We start from the raw sequence: 16,273 nt of genomic DNA on the forward strand, positions 1-16,273 counted from the left end.
CTTCTGCCAGGCTTTCATCCTTTTCTCCTATTGCTTTCTACTTGTCTTTGACTAACAGGTTCTCTTGTGTTTTTCAACTACCTGAATTTAGAAAGAATCACCCCTATTCTTAGTTGGTTCAGTATTAGTTTCACTTTCTAAAAGTGTTTTATTACATGCTATAACATGAATGAACCTTGAAAACATTATGCTAGGTGAAAGAAGCCGGACATATTGTAAGACCACATATTGTAAGATTCTGTTTATATAAAATGTCCAGAACAGGCAATTCATAGAGACAGGAAGTAGATTAGTGGTTGCCAGGGGCTGCAGGGAGAAGGGGATGCGGAGTGACTGCAAATCAGTACCAAGTTCTCTTTATGGGGTGAGGAAATGTTCTGGAATTAAACAGTGGTGATGGTTTTACAACTTTGTGAATATAATAAAACTCGCTGTACTGTACACTTTAAAAGGGTAAATTTTATATCCTAATATATGTGAATTACATTTCAATAAAAAATTGTTTAAACTTGTTTTTATTTAGGGCTTTAGGCTTCAGTGTACAATTTTTTAGTGTGCAGCTGTTTGAAAAAAAAAATTCCAAGGTTTGGGTACAGTCTGACTCTGAAATATAGTTTAGCATTTTATAAACACAATTTTCACAAAAGGAGGTGATGTGCCTCCTTATGTGTCAAGGTAAGTGGTGACATAATCAACGGAAAGTGAATTTGTACAGTTAAGATTCTGTGCTCCTGCTGTTCGTGTCCCAGATGTTTACACTTCATGGAAAGTTATTTAATTCAGAGAGTACCAGACTGTAACATTTTTTTAATTAACAGCCAGAAAAAGGCCTATAACTTTCAATGTTGGGATTTTAGAAATAACACTGTACATAGTTTGGGACTTTTAAAAAATTCTTTAGAAAGACAAGTTACTTGAGTCAAAGAAAGCCTGGTTCCTCCACCCTTCCATAGGATGATGCATTTTTTTACCCAAACAGGGGGCCACAATGAGCAGAAAGAGCTGCATTAAACACCTAAGAATCAAGATCCAGATAAAGGGACACTCTGGGAGGAGTACAAATAAAACTGTACAGCAGAATTTGTCCAAAGCCTTAAAATATGCTTATGTTTCACCAGGTCATTCCAAGTCTAAGAATTTACTGTGAAGAAATGATTGGGCAGAGGCACTGAGATACATGTAACAGGGATGCTCATCATAACACTGTTCACAATCAAAGGCATCTGACAATGGGAGATTGGCTAAATAAAAATATGGTCTTTCCACACAGTGGAGTAGCATACAGCTTTGAAAATGATGATATGGAAATAAATCTTTTGATTTATAGATACTAACAACATTGGAGGATAAAAAAGAGGTTATAAGCAGTATGACCATTCTCTCCCCACACACGAAATGTGTTTATGTATACACACTTATACATTAAGATCTGCATTTTTACACTTATCAGCTAAAAGAACACAAACCAAAAAATTAAATATTTATGGAGGAACTGAAAGAAGTGACTTTGCTTTTTGATGACTGTTACTTCCTTATGTTTCTACAAGAATCTGTACATTTGCAATTAAAGGAAAAGCAAAAAGACCTAAGAGGCTGATATTAGCAGCACCTTGGGAACTGAGGGAAATGGGGACTATCACTTCTCAGAAGCACTGATAATCTAATTGGAATTATAAAAGTATGTTTAGCTCCATCATAGGAAATCAAGTTCCCTTGAACTGGAGGTGTGCACAAAAAACCAGGTCTGCCGAAGACAAAACACACTGGTGCCTTTTCTGATCCAATCTCTCTGGCCCCAAACTGAACAGCTCTTCTGTTGTAACTGAGGCAGCTTTTACTTAATAACTTGAACTTACTTCTTTATGGGAACACAGTTCCTCAGTTCCACTGTTCCACTGTTCGCTGGTGGAATCACTGAATCCACAGTGTCTGTCCTAGGTTAGAAGGAGCAGATGTTCTGACAGTGGATAACAGTGCCATGTGGCATCTAAAGAGTGAGAACAAGCAGCTACCCATCTCAGAAGTGTTATACCAGTAATTTTGCTATGATGGTTAAAAGGTGGGCTCTGGAGTCAGCCAGCCACTTACTATCATCAGTGTGACCTTAGATAAACAACCTAACATGTCTGTGTTTCCTCATCTGTAGAATGGAAATATTAGGGTTGTTCTGAGGTTAAAATGAGGTAATACTTGTAAAGAAAGCACTTAGAATGAGTCTCTGGCACAGAGTAAGCACTAATAAATGTGAGTTATTGTTAATAGTATTAATAACATGAAGGTAGTAATAATCCCATACTTCCTCATACCAGTAACTTACAATTCCTGTCCTTCACTGATCTGTTCTCCTGATAAAATCTGAAATAAACAGGCTTAATATAACTTTTAAATTTCATTTGACCTCAATAATTTCAAAACTAGAAATAAAACAATATGGAATAAATCAACATGATGAAATTAATCTAGATGAACACTTTAAGTTGCTGACTCAGTAAACACTTAAGAAATGTAAGTTTCAAGAAGCAGGATTAATACCGCTCTGGATCCCCAGAGCCTAGCACAGTATTAGACGTCAGAGTACATGAAAGGTGCCCAATAACATTTCTGAAATGAATTAAACAGACAAATGAATTTTTTAAATTGTCACTCTAATTCATCCTCATCACTAATATTCTGTTCTTCTATAGCACCCCATATCCTCCCTTCTGGAGCAGTAAACCTGAAGTTTCAGATGCATTTTAAGAAGCATACTTTTTCAAAGGACACAAGGTGATTTGGCTGAACCGGGACCAAACTATTATATTCAATTGTGTATGATCAGACAATATGATCGAGAGAGCCAATGTTTCAGTAAATCTCCCCTCTATACTTACCCCCTCGCTCTCCCCACGACATCTTTTTTCTCTAGCCAATGTTGTCCTTGTTTATAGAGGCCTCGGTCATCAACCGCATTATTATCTCCTTTGGTCAAAAACTTGATATGTCCATTTTGCCTTGAAAGAGTAAAGGAAACCCAAGTCACCAAATACCTTCATGCCATTTGAAAGTACAAAATTTGTTCATGTTAACTGAAAATTCCTGTGGAACTGTGGCGTTTTATCATCATTCCCAATATCAAAATAATTATTTATTTAGCTAAAAGGATGTTCATAGCTATATTGTTTACAACAGGGAAAAACTGGAAGCAAACAAAGTCTAACAGGAGTTGAAATCTATGCAAGCATTAAGGACGATGATACAGAAGAAAATTTAATGACATCAGAAGATCATACAAATTTTATTAAGTGAAAAAATATTACAAAATAGCATGTACAGTATAATCTCATTTTTATATTAAAATAAACACAAACCACCAATATTTTGGAAATACAAAGCGCAAAGGAACACATTAAACTACTTAGTTTGGATATAATCTGCCAAACAAAGACTGTGGGAAACTACAGGATGACCCAGTTTCTTCAACCAATAAATTGCAAGGGACAAAGAAAGTTAGAGAAGGAATTTACAGATATAAATAAAAGACATTATAAAGCCATATCAGCCAACTGCAATTGAGGACCTTCTTTGAATCTGGATTCAAACAAATTGTTAAAAAAAGTTAAGACACAATTGGAAATTTGAACAAAGATTAGAAACTTAATGATACAAAGGAATGACTGTTCATTTTTTTAGGTGTAAGAATGCTAATTATAGTTATACTCTTTAAAAGCTCACTGGTTATGTTTTATAGCTATTTATTGAAATATTTACATATGATACCACATGATATCTAGGATTTGATTCAAAATAATACAGGCAGGAGAAGGGGAAGAGGTGGTAATGTAGGCAGAATTGGCTATAGATTAATAAATATTGGAACTAGGTGACTGGTACATGGAAGTTCATTATACTGTTTTGTCTACTTTGTGCATGTTAGAAATTCTCCATATGAAAAAAAAAGTAAAAAAGAAAAATATTAAACAGGGTCTAAAATGATAGACCAAGGTGTAAACAGCAGCTATCTATGGCTTTTTTTTAGCTTAACTTTAGCTTCTCATTTTTTTTTTCTCCAACAAACATGCACTACTTTTACAAGCCAGGGTCTACAGAAACATCATCTTACTCGATCAGATAATTATTAATTTAATTCTACTAAAGAACCAGGAGGCTTCTAGTAATCTTAAAATTTAACTGAAAGCAAAGTACATTTTACAGTTGATAAAGACTGTCTTAAAATTAACTCAAGTGAGTTTGGGTTAACAGCTACACTAGAAAGAAGAAAAATAGCTTTAACTCCTACTGACTAATATCCACTTAGATTCTAAGCCAGAAACTGGCTCTCTAGACACTAAATCATCTGCAGATAAAACTAAATTGGGAGCTGCTGCAAACACCAAAAACAGTCAAGTGCAAACAGTCTCATTAAAAATGAGATTCCAATTAGAAAAAATGCAAATATATACAGAGAAAAATAATCTGTAGCTGACAACTCAGTAAGTGAAAGAATATCTGAAAAATCCTGGGGGTAAAAGAGGACAGGTGCCAAGGTGGGGCTAGCTGCGGAGTGAAAGTCAGGAGCAGCAGGAAGAAGAGTCCATTCAACCAGGAAATAACACCAAGAAAAGAGGCAGAAAAGTAAAGTATGAGGAAAGAAAAGCTGGGAAATGGGAAACTCCCCAGGAAAGGAAAGGGATGCTACGAGAGATCTGAGCTATTCCCAAAGACTTAATTTGTCAACAAAACAAACAAACAAACACAATTTCCCCACCTCTGGGATGTAATCAGGACCCACTACAGCTGTTTGAAAAAGCACAGGTTTCCTTCATCTACTTAATAGTGCAAGAAATATTCCCTGGCGGCAACCAGCTCCTATTAAGCCAACTATGGAGACCTATTCTAGCACTTCACAACCCATGAGCACCGAATCCTGATTGACAACACATTTATATGGGACTTTTCCCTCGCTAGCATAGGGACCAAATATTTAGTATTATCTATCTCCAAGGAGCTCAAAGCACCTAAAATTTAATTCAACCATCACAATACTGTGATGTTAGGAGGGAGGAAATAACTTAGATAAGATAAAGTAAGACCCCAAGAGCCAAACGGGTGCAAAATAATCTATCTATCTGCACAGAAAAAGCAAAGCAAAGGACTAAGCCACCCCAATGGAGAATTCTCCTTCTAAATACTTGATCACATGCCAATATTCAATATCATCAAATTATAATACTACCTATAGGCTGAACTTACTAAATACATATTAGAGCAGGCTATAAAATAAGATAAAGAGTTTATATGTGGGAAAAATGTAAGTATTACAAATTGCTGACTAACAGGCTAATACGAGAAGCTATACACGAAAATTAAGTCAACTGATAAACATTTAATAGCTATCTCACCTTTTAAATTAAAAAACAAACTTCACTATCTCTGCTTTCCTAACTCGCCCATTTTGGAAGAAAATGGAAAGCAAGAAATAGGCGAGGGGAGAGGAGGATTCAAAGAAGTTTTTTGCTGTTTGCCACAGTACATATAACCTTACCTGCATGCATATCTCATAGCCCTCCTTTTTTTTACTTAATTAAAAATACAGTATTAACTATAATCAGTGCAGGAGGTGGTTAAGTCTTTTTTTTAAAAAAAAACAATGCCAGGGGGAGAGATAAATTGGGAATATGGGATTAACAGATACACACTACTACGTATAAAGTAGATAAACAACAAGGACCTACAGTATAGCACAGGGAACTATATTTAATATCCTGTAACACGTTTAAAAAAACAAAAAAAATAATTTTTGAAAAGATAAAATGATTAAGGGATAACACAATCTCCAAACAGAAACAAAAACTCCAATGCCAACCACTTTCTCACAATTTCCTATTGTCCCCAAATATTGGAAATTACTTAATGTTTCTGTTAAGGGAATTTTTCCTGAGCTCAGTAGTGCATTAGAGAGAAGCCCTTGATAACGTGCACTTTTCCACTGCCTAGTCAGATAGTTCAGGACACAAAATTAGTCTCATCTGGATAACAGGCAGGACTAGATGAACAACTACACTGGGCACAAAGAACAGATACAAATTCATGGACCTAGTACCATCGTATTAAGTAGTACTTGGCAAGGTCATCTTTTAGTTCAGGGATTCTTTGCATATGTGGTAATACCAGGTATATTCTACCACATGCTCATGAGATAATCATGTTACAAAATAGTACTGAGGACACAGCTGACTCCAAGCTTCTGGGAAACAACTGAGGCAAACATCTCATTGTTTAGGTTATGTGCTGCTTGGAGGGCAGATATTCTACAGCTGGAGAAGATGGGAAAAAGTATGGATTTTTCCAGATAGTTGCAGAAATAAGTTCTGATGTCATATCAGAGCTTTTCCCAGGTAGCTGAAGTCATGCCCACAAACCTTGCCTGCCATGGTCACGGTGATGGAGAGCCAGTCAACACAATGGCGTGTGGCTCACAGGGTCCTGGTGCTCCGGCCTGGTGTCAGGCCCGAGCCTCTGAGGTGGGAGAACCGAGTTCAGGACATTGGACCCCCAGAGACCTTCCAGCCCCACGTAATATCAATCAGCGAGAGCTCTCCCAGAGACCTCCATCTCAACGCTAAGACCCAGCTCCACCCGACGGCCAGCAAACTCCAGTGCCGGAGGCCCCATGCCAAACAACTAGCAGGACAGGAACACAGCCCCACCCATTAGCAGAGAGGCTGCCTAAAGTCATACTAAGTTCACAGACACTCAAAAACACACCACCGGATGCGGCCCTGTCCACCAGAAAGACAAGATCCAGCCCCACCCACCAAAACACAGGCACCAGTCCCCTCCACCAGGAAGCCTACACAAGTCACTGAACCAACCTTACCCACTGGGGGGAGACACCAAAAACAACGGGAACTATGAACCTACAGCCTGCGAAAAGGAGACCCCAAACACAGTAAGTTAAATGAGAAGACAGAGAAATATGCAGCAGACGAAGGAGCAAGGTAAAAACCCACCAGACCAAACAAATGAAGAGGAAATAGGCAGTCTACCTGAAAAAGAATTCAGAGTAATGATAGTAAAGATAATCCAAAATCTTGGAAATAGAATGGAGAAAATACAAGAAACATTTAACAAGGACCTAGAAGAACTAAAGAGCAAACAAACAACGATGAACAACACAATAAATGAAATAAAAGATTCTCTAGAAGGAATCAATAGCAGAATAACTGAGGCAGAAGAACAGACAAGTGACCTGGAAGATAAAATAGTGTAACTAACTACTGCAGAGCAGAATAAAGAAAAAAGAATGAAAAGAATTGAGGACAGTCTCAGAGAACTCTGGGACAACATTAATTGCACCAACATTCAAATTATAGGGGTCCCAGAAGAAGAAGAGAAAAAGAAAGGGTCTGAGAAAATATTTGAAGAGATTATAGTTGAAAACTTCCCTAACATGGGAGAGGAAATAGTCAATCAAGTCCAGGAAGTGCAGAGAGTCCCATAAATAAAACTCTTAGAGGAAAACATAAGGCAGAACATGCTATGACATAAATCACAGCAAGATCTTTTTTGACTCACCTCCTAGAGTAATGGAAATAAAAACAAAAATAAACAAATGGGACCTAATGAAACTTAAAAGCTTTTGCTCAGCAAAGGAAACCATAAACAAGACAAAAAGACAACCCTCAGAATGGGAGAAAATATTTGCAAACGAAGCAACTGACAAAGAATTAATCTCCAAAATATACAAGCAGCTCATGCAGCTCAATATCAAAAAAACAAACAGCCCAATCCAAAAATGGGCAGAAGACCTAAATAGACATTTCTCCAAAGAAGATATACAGACTGCCGACAAACACATGAAAGGATGTTCAACATCACTGATCATTAGAGAAATGCAAATCAAAACTACAATGAGGTATCACCTCACACCAGTCAGAATGGCCATTATCAAAAAATCTACAAACAATAAATGCTGGAGAGGGTGTGGAGAAAAGGGAACCCTCTTGCACTGTTGGTGGGAATGTAAATTGATGCAGCCACTATGGAGAACAGTATGGAGGTTCCTTAAAAAACTAAAAATAGAACTACCATATGACCCAGCAATCCCACTACTGGGCATATACCCTGAGAAAACCATAATTCAAAAAGAAGCATGTACCCCAATGTTCACTGCAGCATTATTTACAATAGCCAGGACATGGAAGCAACCTTAGTGTCCATCGACAGATGAATGGATAAAGAAGATGTGGCACATATATACAACAGAATATTACTCAGCCATAAAAAGAAACGAAATTGAGTTATTTGTAGTGAGGTGGATGGACCCAGAGTCTGTCGTACAGAGTGAAGTAAGTCAGAAAGAGAAAAACAAATACCGTATGCTAACACATATATATGGAACCAAAAAATAAAAAATAAAATGGTTCTGATGAACCTAGGGGCAGGACAGGAATAAAGATGCAGATATAGAGAATGGACTTGAGGACACGGGGAAGGGTGAGCTGGGATGAAGTGAGAGAGTAGCACTGACATATATACACTACCAAACGTAAAATAGATAGCTAGGCGGAAGAAGCTGCATAGCACAGGGAGATCAGCTCAGTACTTTGTGACCACCTATAGGGGTGGGATAGGGAGGGTGGGAGGGAGGTGCAAGAGGGAGGGGATATGGGGATATATGTATACATATAGGTGATTCACTTTGTTATACAGCAAAAACTAACACAACATTGTAAAGCAATTATACTCCAATAAAGATGTTGGAAAAAAAAAAAAAAAGGTAGTATTAAGCAGATCCCAGTGTTGCATGGGGAGGAAAACGTATGTTTATAAGACAAAAAGAGAATGACCCCCAACTTAACATTTTATCTCTGGATGCTAGGATTACAGGCAATTTTGTGTTTTCCAATTTCACACAGCATCATGTGTAAGAATAATAATGTAATAAGAATGTTCATAAGATGGAGATTCAATATATGAAAAAAAGAGTTTTATGTTATATTTACAAATTTACAAAGTTACATAAGAAGCAGATGGAACTTTTAATCTGAGGGCCCAGGGTTCAAGTCCCTGTCCAGGTGCCAAAAATAAATAAATAAATAAATAAATAAATACAATTTATTAAAAAAAAAAGTAGATGGAGAAGGAAAGGAGGAATGAGACAAGAGAGAGGTTAGCTGAACAATTCCTACCTCTATTCTTAAAGCTCAGGATTTCACTTCTTAAAACAAGGTTCAGATGACAGAAACATGTTAACAGTGCAAAAACCAGCTTGAAAACGTTCAGGACACATTTACTACAAAAACTTAATCCATTTTGGTTGTCGTTTGGTCCCATATTTAAGAACAATGTTAATACTATTAAATCAAATGATTATTACAACCAGGTATTTTAGTCTTCCCCCCACCCCAAAAAAGGAAATTTGAAACTTCAGAAGATTAATAGGATCTGTTATTTAAACAGGCCTGCTAATTAAAGGCATCTCAAATGTTTAACGTAAATGACCAATAACGTCAGATTACAAATACCATACAGTTTAAAATATTCACAATTCTGTTAAATTTAAGGAATCTGTAATTGATATACCTGTCAGTGAACCTGTCCTGAAACAAGGTAACTGTTTTAAAATAAAAGACTCGGGACTTCCCTGGTGGCACAGTGGTTAAGAATCCACCTGCCAATCCAGGGGACAGGGGTTTGAGCCCTGGTCTGGGAAGATCCCACATGCCACGGAGCAACTAAGCCCGTGAACCACAACTGCTGAGCCTGCGCTCTAGAGCCTGTGAGCCACAACTACTGAGCCCACGTGCCAAAACTACTGAAGCCCATGAGCCTAGAGCTGGTGCTCCACAACAAGAGAAGCCACCACAATGAGAAGCCCACGCACCGCAACGAAGAGTAGCTCCCGCTCGCTGCAACTAGAGAAAGCCCGCGCGCAGCAACAAAGACCCAACGCAGCCAAGAATAAATATAAATAAATAAATAAATTTATATATATATATATATATATATATATATATATATATATATATAAAAGCCTATTCTAAAATAAATAAATAAATAACTCAATTTCAAAGGATCACACATAAAAATGGACAACTTCTGCTCTACCCAAAGCAGGGTGTGATTTTTTTCTGATAAATTCAGGGGAAAGTTGGTGAGAACAAACAACACAAATATACTTTGAGAATATGGAAAACACTACCTGTACTGAATAAACCTTCTCAATAAATAAAAGTAAAATTAAAAAAACTAAGTTATTCCTTCCTAGTCACTAACAGAATGCAATATAAAAATTATAATCTTCCAATATACTGAAGTATGGAAAAAAAAGAGCAGTAAGATCTTTATTTTTATCAGTGAAGAAAGAACTCTTCTAAGCTAGAATGTTTACAGAGATTTTTCAAAAAGCAACAGTTGACAGTTCCCTCTTCTGGAAGTGGAGAATGTAAACTACTTGAGAGGGTGGTAAGCATGAAGTAGTATCTATTTAGGGCTTCTTCATACTCAAGAACCTACATCACTCCCACTGTTTTACTTCCCTCTGTATGTCCTCCAGGACAATCCCTTTTCCTTCATTTCTTTCTTTCCTTCCTTCTGAAAGTTTTCCTTAACTAGAAATATTACAGACTTGGAATGGAGGGGGTGAGGAATATGTAGCTGCACAGGGAAGCACAGGCTTAGAGCCCAGAGATCTTTTTTTTTTTTTCTGCATACTTTATTTTATTATTATTTTTTATTGAGGTATAGTTGATTTACAATATTATATTAGTTTTCAGGTGTACAACACAGGGATCCAAAATTTTTTTACAGATTATACTCCATTTGAAGTTATCTTAAAATATTGAACCCAGAGATCTTATAGTTCATCTTCCTGAACCTCTTTCTACTACAGACAGGGAAACTGAGACCCAGAGAGGTGACATTTTTTGCTCATTGTTATGTCCCTCCTCCACACCAGGAGATTCTCAAGGTTTTACATATATCTTTTTCAATTCTAAAATGCAAGAGTCTATATTTACAAGAATAACTTAGATTTCAGAAATTTTCTTTGGAATTTGAAAAAGTTGACAAATTTATTCTTATTTAAAATATCTGTGAGATTGCCTTAAAGGTTTGTTTTTGAAAGGTTAGGGCTACCTCGTCCATTATATCAGAAAATTCTATTTGGGATCAACCTTTGTGTCATGTTTTTTCTGGGGCTATATACAGACAGGGTTACTGATCTGGTTGGGAAGTGGAAGGGAACCAAGAAAACCCTCCAGAAAAGCCTTCAGGGAAAAATGAATTACTAAATAAGTATTTAGTCTTCCAAATGTTCACCAAACCTTCAGACATTCATAAAAATGGACTGGAAGAAGGACCTAGGAGTTCCCCACCCTTTCTTAATCTTTAGGCTATCAAAATTAAATGCTGCAGACACTAAAACATAAAAGTGTTTTAAAATAGAGAAGATATAGTTTGCACATACTTTTCATGAATCTTCAAGACTCGGTGAACTATAGGAATCTCTCTTCCTTCTATCCTAAAAACAACAATTTCTCCCACTCGTATGGGATCTTCAACTCGATTTGTTAGAAAGAGAAGATCTCCTCTATGAAATGCAGGTTCCATGCTGCCACTGGGAGGGAAAGAAGAATATAATAGCAAAAGAAAGCCTGAGATTAAATTTACTTTCAAAGTTAGATATGCAACAAACAATTAAAAGTATCACCTTTGGAATATACTTAATATCTTAACAAATATATCAACATAAAATGTGTATTGTCCTCCAAATATGGTTTCCTCAGACTAGGTATACTAAAGGTTTCCTTTAGTTAACAGCCTTCATTAACTAGTTCCATTTCAACCATTACTATTCAAAAGAACTTAAATTTTGAAAAGGGCAATGTTACTAATTCTTTAACCTTTTAAAGTTTCAAATGACAAACAGAATATAAAAGAGTGAACTTTATAATCACTGTCCTTATTCTCACTTCATCTGAAAATGCTAAAAGATATTCAGATGAGAACTGGATCATCTTTTCCTGCCATTTATAAAGATACAGACCAAGATGACCTCATGGTTTCAACCCAACAAGAAGGAAAAACAGCTCATCAAGTCAAAGAACAGTCAGAGACAGAGACAATGCTTGTGCTATCAATTTATTTATTTAAAAAAGAGAAACAAGAAACAAAACCAAGGACAAGAGCAGAGATTTTTGCCTAAGAATTTCAGAAACAAGCAAAGAATTCAATTCCATGGTAATTACTGATGACAAACTTCTAGAGTGTCTTCTTACCTTTCACCTGTTCTACCTTATACCAAGTTCTTCAAAGGTCCTAAGATATTTGCACTAATTAATGAAACTTTTCTTTCTATAAAGAAGTAGCCCATCAGTATTGTTTTCAGCAACTCAAGCTCCAGTTTTCATTAACAATAAATTTAATAAGAAAAAATAGAAGACAAGGAATAAAATTCAATACAGCAAAAATGACAAAGTCCAGACACTTCTGTTTGAAGACTCTGGTCCCTCTACATACATAAGGGAATATGGTGGTGGTTCCCAAACTTTGGTGCACACAAGAATCACCTGGGAAACTTAAAAATCCCCACGCTCAGGTCATATCTCAAACCACTTAAATCAGAATGTCTGTGGATGAGAGAAGCAGGCATCAGTATTCTGTAAAGATCCCAAGTGATTCTAATATGACCAAAATTCGGGAACCACTAGAAATATGGATTTTCAGTACATGTTTATTCTTAAAAGTTTTGTTTAGGTTCCTCTTGGGGCAATGAGTTCCCTTTCTCAGAAGGTGTTCAGATAAAAGACAGAACATGTGTTTGGTGAAAATATTACAGAAGGTATTCTAGACAAGAAATTTTCAAGTTTTTATTTTGGCTGATTTTTTAAAATCAGTGACATCCTTTGTTCAAATAAAACCTTGCTTGAAAATGATATAAATGAAACAGATAAAAGCTGAGTTGTTCTGGGTGAATGACTCATCTTTATCGAGCACTTATTATATGCAGAGTGCTAATTTTAAGAGTTTTTTTTTAAAAACAATCTTCAGAACAACTCTATGATGTAGGTACTATTATTATCCCAACTTTATAGATAAGGAGACTGAGGCTTAGAATGGCCTAGAGTTGTAAATTAAAAAAATGATAAAGGTGAGATTTGAACCAAGGGGGTTCACTCTCACTGTGCTAAACTGCTTCTGAGATACTCTAGAATTTTAGCAGGGAATATCATTATCATATTTGCATTTAAGAAACATCCCTTCAGAAACTACAGAGTATATAGAAGACATTCAAATATTTATTGAATTGATGAGTAAACTGGAAAAGATGAGAAGGTAAATTGGGAGACCAGTTGTCCAGGCTATTACTTACAAGTGAATACTTGGTAATTATTAAAAGTGTTATTAAAAACATGGACACTGGAGAATGATAAGGGGAGAAGATTGAGAAAAGGATACACATACAGAATTACCTCAATTATGTAAGAAATAATATACATGAAAAAAGAGACTAAAATGTTAATAGTAATTATATCCCAGAACTATGGGTGACTTAGTTTCATCTAGATTTTTTTTGTGTTTACAACATTTCATATAATGAAAATATATTAACTTTTTTCTGATTATAAAAGCATTTTTTTAAAGGTCGCTACAACAGCCCAGGCAGGAAATGATGAGGGCTTGAAATAGAATAACAGCAGGGAGGACAGCTAAAAAAGGGTAGAATAGAGAGAGGGAAAATAACAAATTCAATGGCCAATAGGCTATGACAGAAGGGGGGATCAAGAATGACTCCTAGGTTTTTAACATTGGCAATTGAGCAGAAGGCCGTGACAGTCACAGAAATAGGAGGAAGAAGAACAGGTTTTTGAGAAAAGGAGATGAATTTTACTTTTATTAGGTGGAGTTTCAAGTGCCTGGTCAACATCCAGATAGAGATGTTAGTGTAGGATGAAAACAAGAGTGTAGATTCAGGGAATAAAGTTGGATTAGAAAAAAAAAAGATTTAAAAATTCAGATACAGACGGCAATTAAAAACAGATAAAAGCATGTGGTAAGAGGATCATTAAAGAAATAACCAGGGGAAATTTTTTAAAAATTAAATAAATTATTGATAAACTTCTTACTGTTATCTGATTAAACTATACTTTTAAATTTATTTTATTTTATTATTTTTTTTAAGTTTATTTATTTTATTTATTTATTTTTGGCTGTGTTGGCTCTTTGTTGCTGCGCGCGGGCTTTCTCTAGTTGCGGTGAGCGGGGGCTAGGGGGCTACTCTTCGTTGAGGGCTCTAGGCGCGTGGGCTTCAATAGTTGTGGCTTGCGGGCTCCAGAGCTCAGGCTCAGTAGCTGTGGCGCTGGGACTGAGTTGCTCCGCAGCATGTGGGATCCTCCGGGACCAGGGCTCGAACTCTTAGTCCACTGCCTTGGCAGGCAGACTCTCAACCACTGCACCACCAGGGAAGCCCTATACTTTTAAATTTAATACATCAATCATGATCAATTTTATAGGAAGTTATATATAAATAATTTATATATAAATTAAACTGGGGAATTCCCTGGTGGTCCACCAATTAGGACTCCACACTTCAACTGCAGGGGGCCCGGGTTCGATCCCTGGTGGGGGAACTAAGATCCCGCAAGCTGCGCAGCTTGGCCATAAATAAATAAAAATAAAAATAAAAATAAAAATAAAAATAAATTAAACTGACTTCAGCTTCACAAAGGGGGAAAAAAATGTTTTCAATGTTCCCTGAAACTTCAGTTAATAAAATAAATAATAAGAAAGTATTTTTGTCTTTATCCCCAGTGGTTTCACGAAAGTCCTAAAAGTGGATTCTCAGTTGGCCTGAGTCCTCTGAGGCACATTTGGTTCCAGGTAAAAATTATATTCCTTGAAGTTTTATGAAATCACATAAATAACACCCAATCACATAAATTACCTTTCTCTAATGACTACTCCCTCCAGTCTTGACCAGATTCTCTTCTAATATGACCTGGTCTCTTTTCATTTTTTTTCTTTATTCCACACCGGCAATCAGAAAAGTTTAGTATACAAATAACCTAGCTACCAAATAACTTATCCAAACACTCCTTTTAAGCCCCAACTGATATTTTCAGGACCACCAAAATGTTCCACAGGTGCTTACTCTAATCCCCTATTCACTCCATCATTCCCAGTTTAAAGGTCATTAGATTGTACTTAAACATCTCCACTGAACAGAACTCAATCTGAAATAATTCCAGAAGAATCTCCAAAGATGCCTCCCTGGGCCTTCTCTCTACAGCTTTTCCCCACAGTGCCAATTAGTGTGGCTTCTCCTTCTGTTAGTGTTTGAACACTTCACAAATTGAAGCTCTCCACTGAGTTCAAGACTGGGAACTTAGGGTCACATAATTTTAAAACTGGAAAAGTCTTCTGACATCATCTAGGTCTAGCCTTCATTTTATAGATGAGGAAACTATGGTTCAGTCTATAAATGACTTGCTCAAGGCTGTAGTTAGACAATGAAAAAGCTAGAGACCCAAGTCTCTATACCCCTAGAATAGTACATTAAATGCTTTCCCAGGTAATAAACTCCAGACATTTCATTGGATCTCTAAAATCACAGTTGCATTTGATTACTAATAAATTCAGACCGAGGGTATGGGTATGAGTAAGGGAGGAGTTAAGATACTGGAGACCCAGTGCTTCCAACCACTTGTTGCTGGAAGTATATCCTAGTATGACAATGAAAGAGTCAAATTCATCTTGTTAAGAATAAGGTACTATTATCTAGACTTTAGGTAATGTTAATGATTCAATTTATTTTATATTTATACTCCATTATCTCCAGAAAAGACTTGAGATAGCTTACATAATTAAGCCCCAAATAAGACAGAACTACAATGATTCAATTAAATAACCAAGTGGTAATTCTCCAAAAATGAGTGCTAAATTAGGTTTTTAAATCCTTAAGAGTACGAGTACAAGGATAGGGAAGGAAGACAGTGGAGAAAAAAAAGTCAGTACTATTTGTCACTTCAAGAGATGGCATTAATATACTCAGAATTCCTGAAGTCTATTTAGAAGTGATATTTAAAGGTCAGCAGGAAACATGGAAATAATTAGTGATGCTTCTGTACTGACACTGAAAACATGCTGCAGAAAAATTCTTAATTTGTAAAGATGATATATAATCTTGTAAAGTAACAACTAAGTATCAGCCCTGATATACCAAAGTAAAGAATGTAAGAAGACAGAAGGATTTCAGGAAAATAAAGTATACTGAAACACTTTCTTAACAGAT

At 36.3% G+C, this 16,273-nt stretch overlaps 1 protein-coding gene across 9 annotated transcripts in view; it reads right to left on the reverse strand.

Annotated features, from left to right (window-relative positions):
* SEC11A (SEC11 homolog A, signal peptidase complex subunit) overlaps nt 1–16,273 on the reverse strand; it is a 55,287-nt gene that overhangs the window by 4,943 nt on the left and 34,071 nt on the right. For 3 of the 9 annotated variants that reach the window (XM_082388430.1, XM_082388434.1, XM_082388432.1), the window contains 3 exons: nt 11,450–11,599; nt 2,871–2,990; nt 1,857–1,934 (listed from right to left, as the gene is read on the reverse strand). In XM_082388430.1, the coding sequence (XP_082244556.1) occupies nt 1,857–1,934; nt 2,871–2,990; nt 11,450–11,599 (348 nt within the window). Of the gene's footprint in view, nt 1–1,856; nt 1,935–2,306; nt 2,356–2,870; nt 2,991–11,449; nt 11,600–16,273 lie in introns of all 9 variants that reach the window. The other 6 variants (XM_082388431.1, XM_082388435.1, XM_082388436.1 and 3 more) reach the window with 6 other exon arrangements.

Source organism: Balaenoptera borealis (genome assembly GCF_965194805.1).
Source record: "Balaenoptera borealis genome assembly, chromosome: 3".
Lineage (NCBI taxonomy): Eukaryota > Metazoa > Chordata > Mammalia > Artiodactyla > Balaenopteridae > Balaenoptera > Balaenoptera borealis.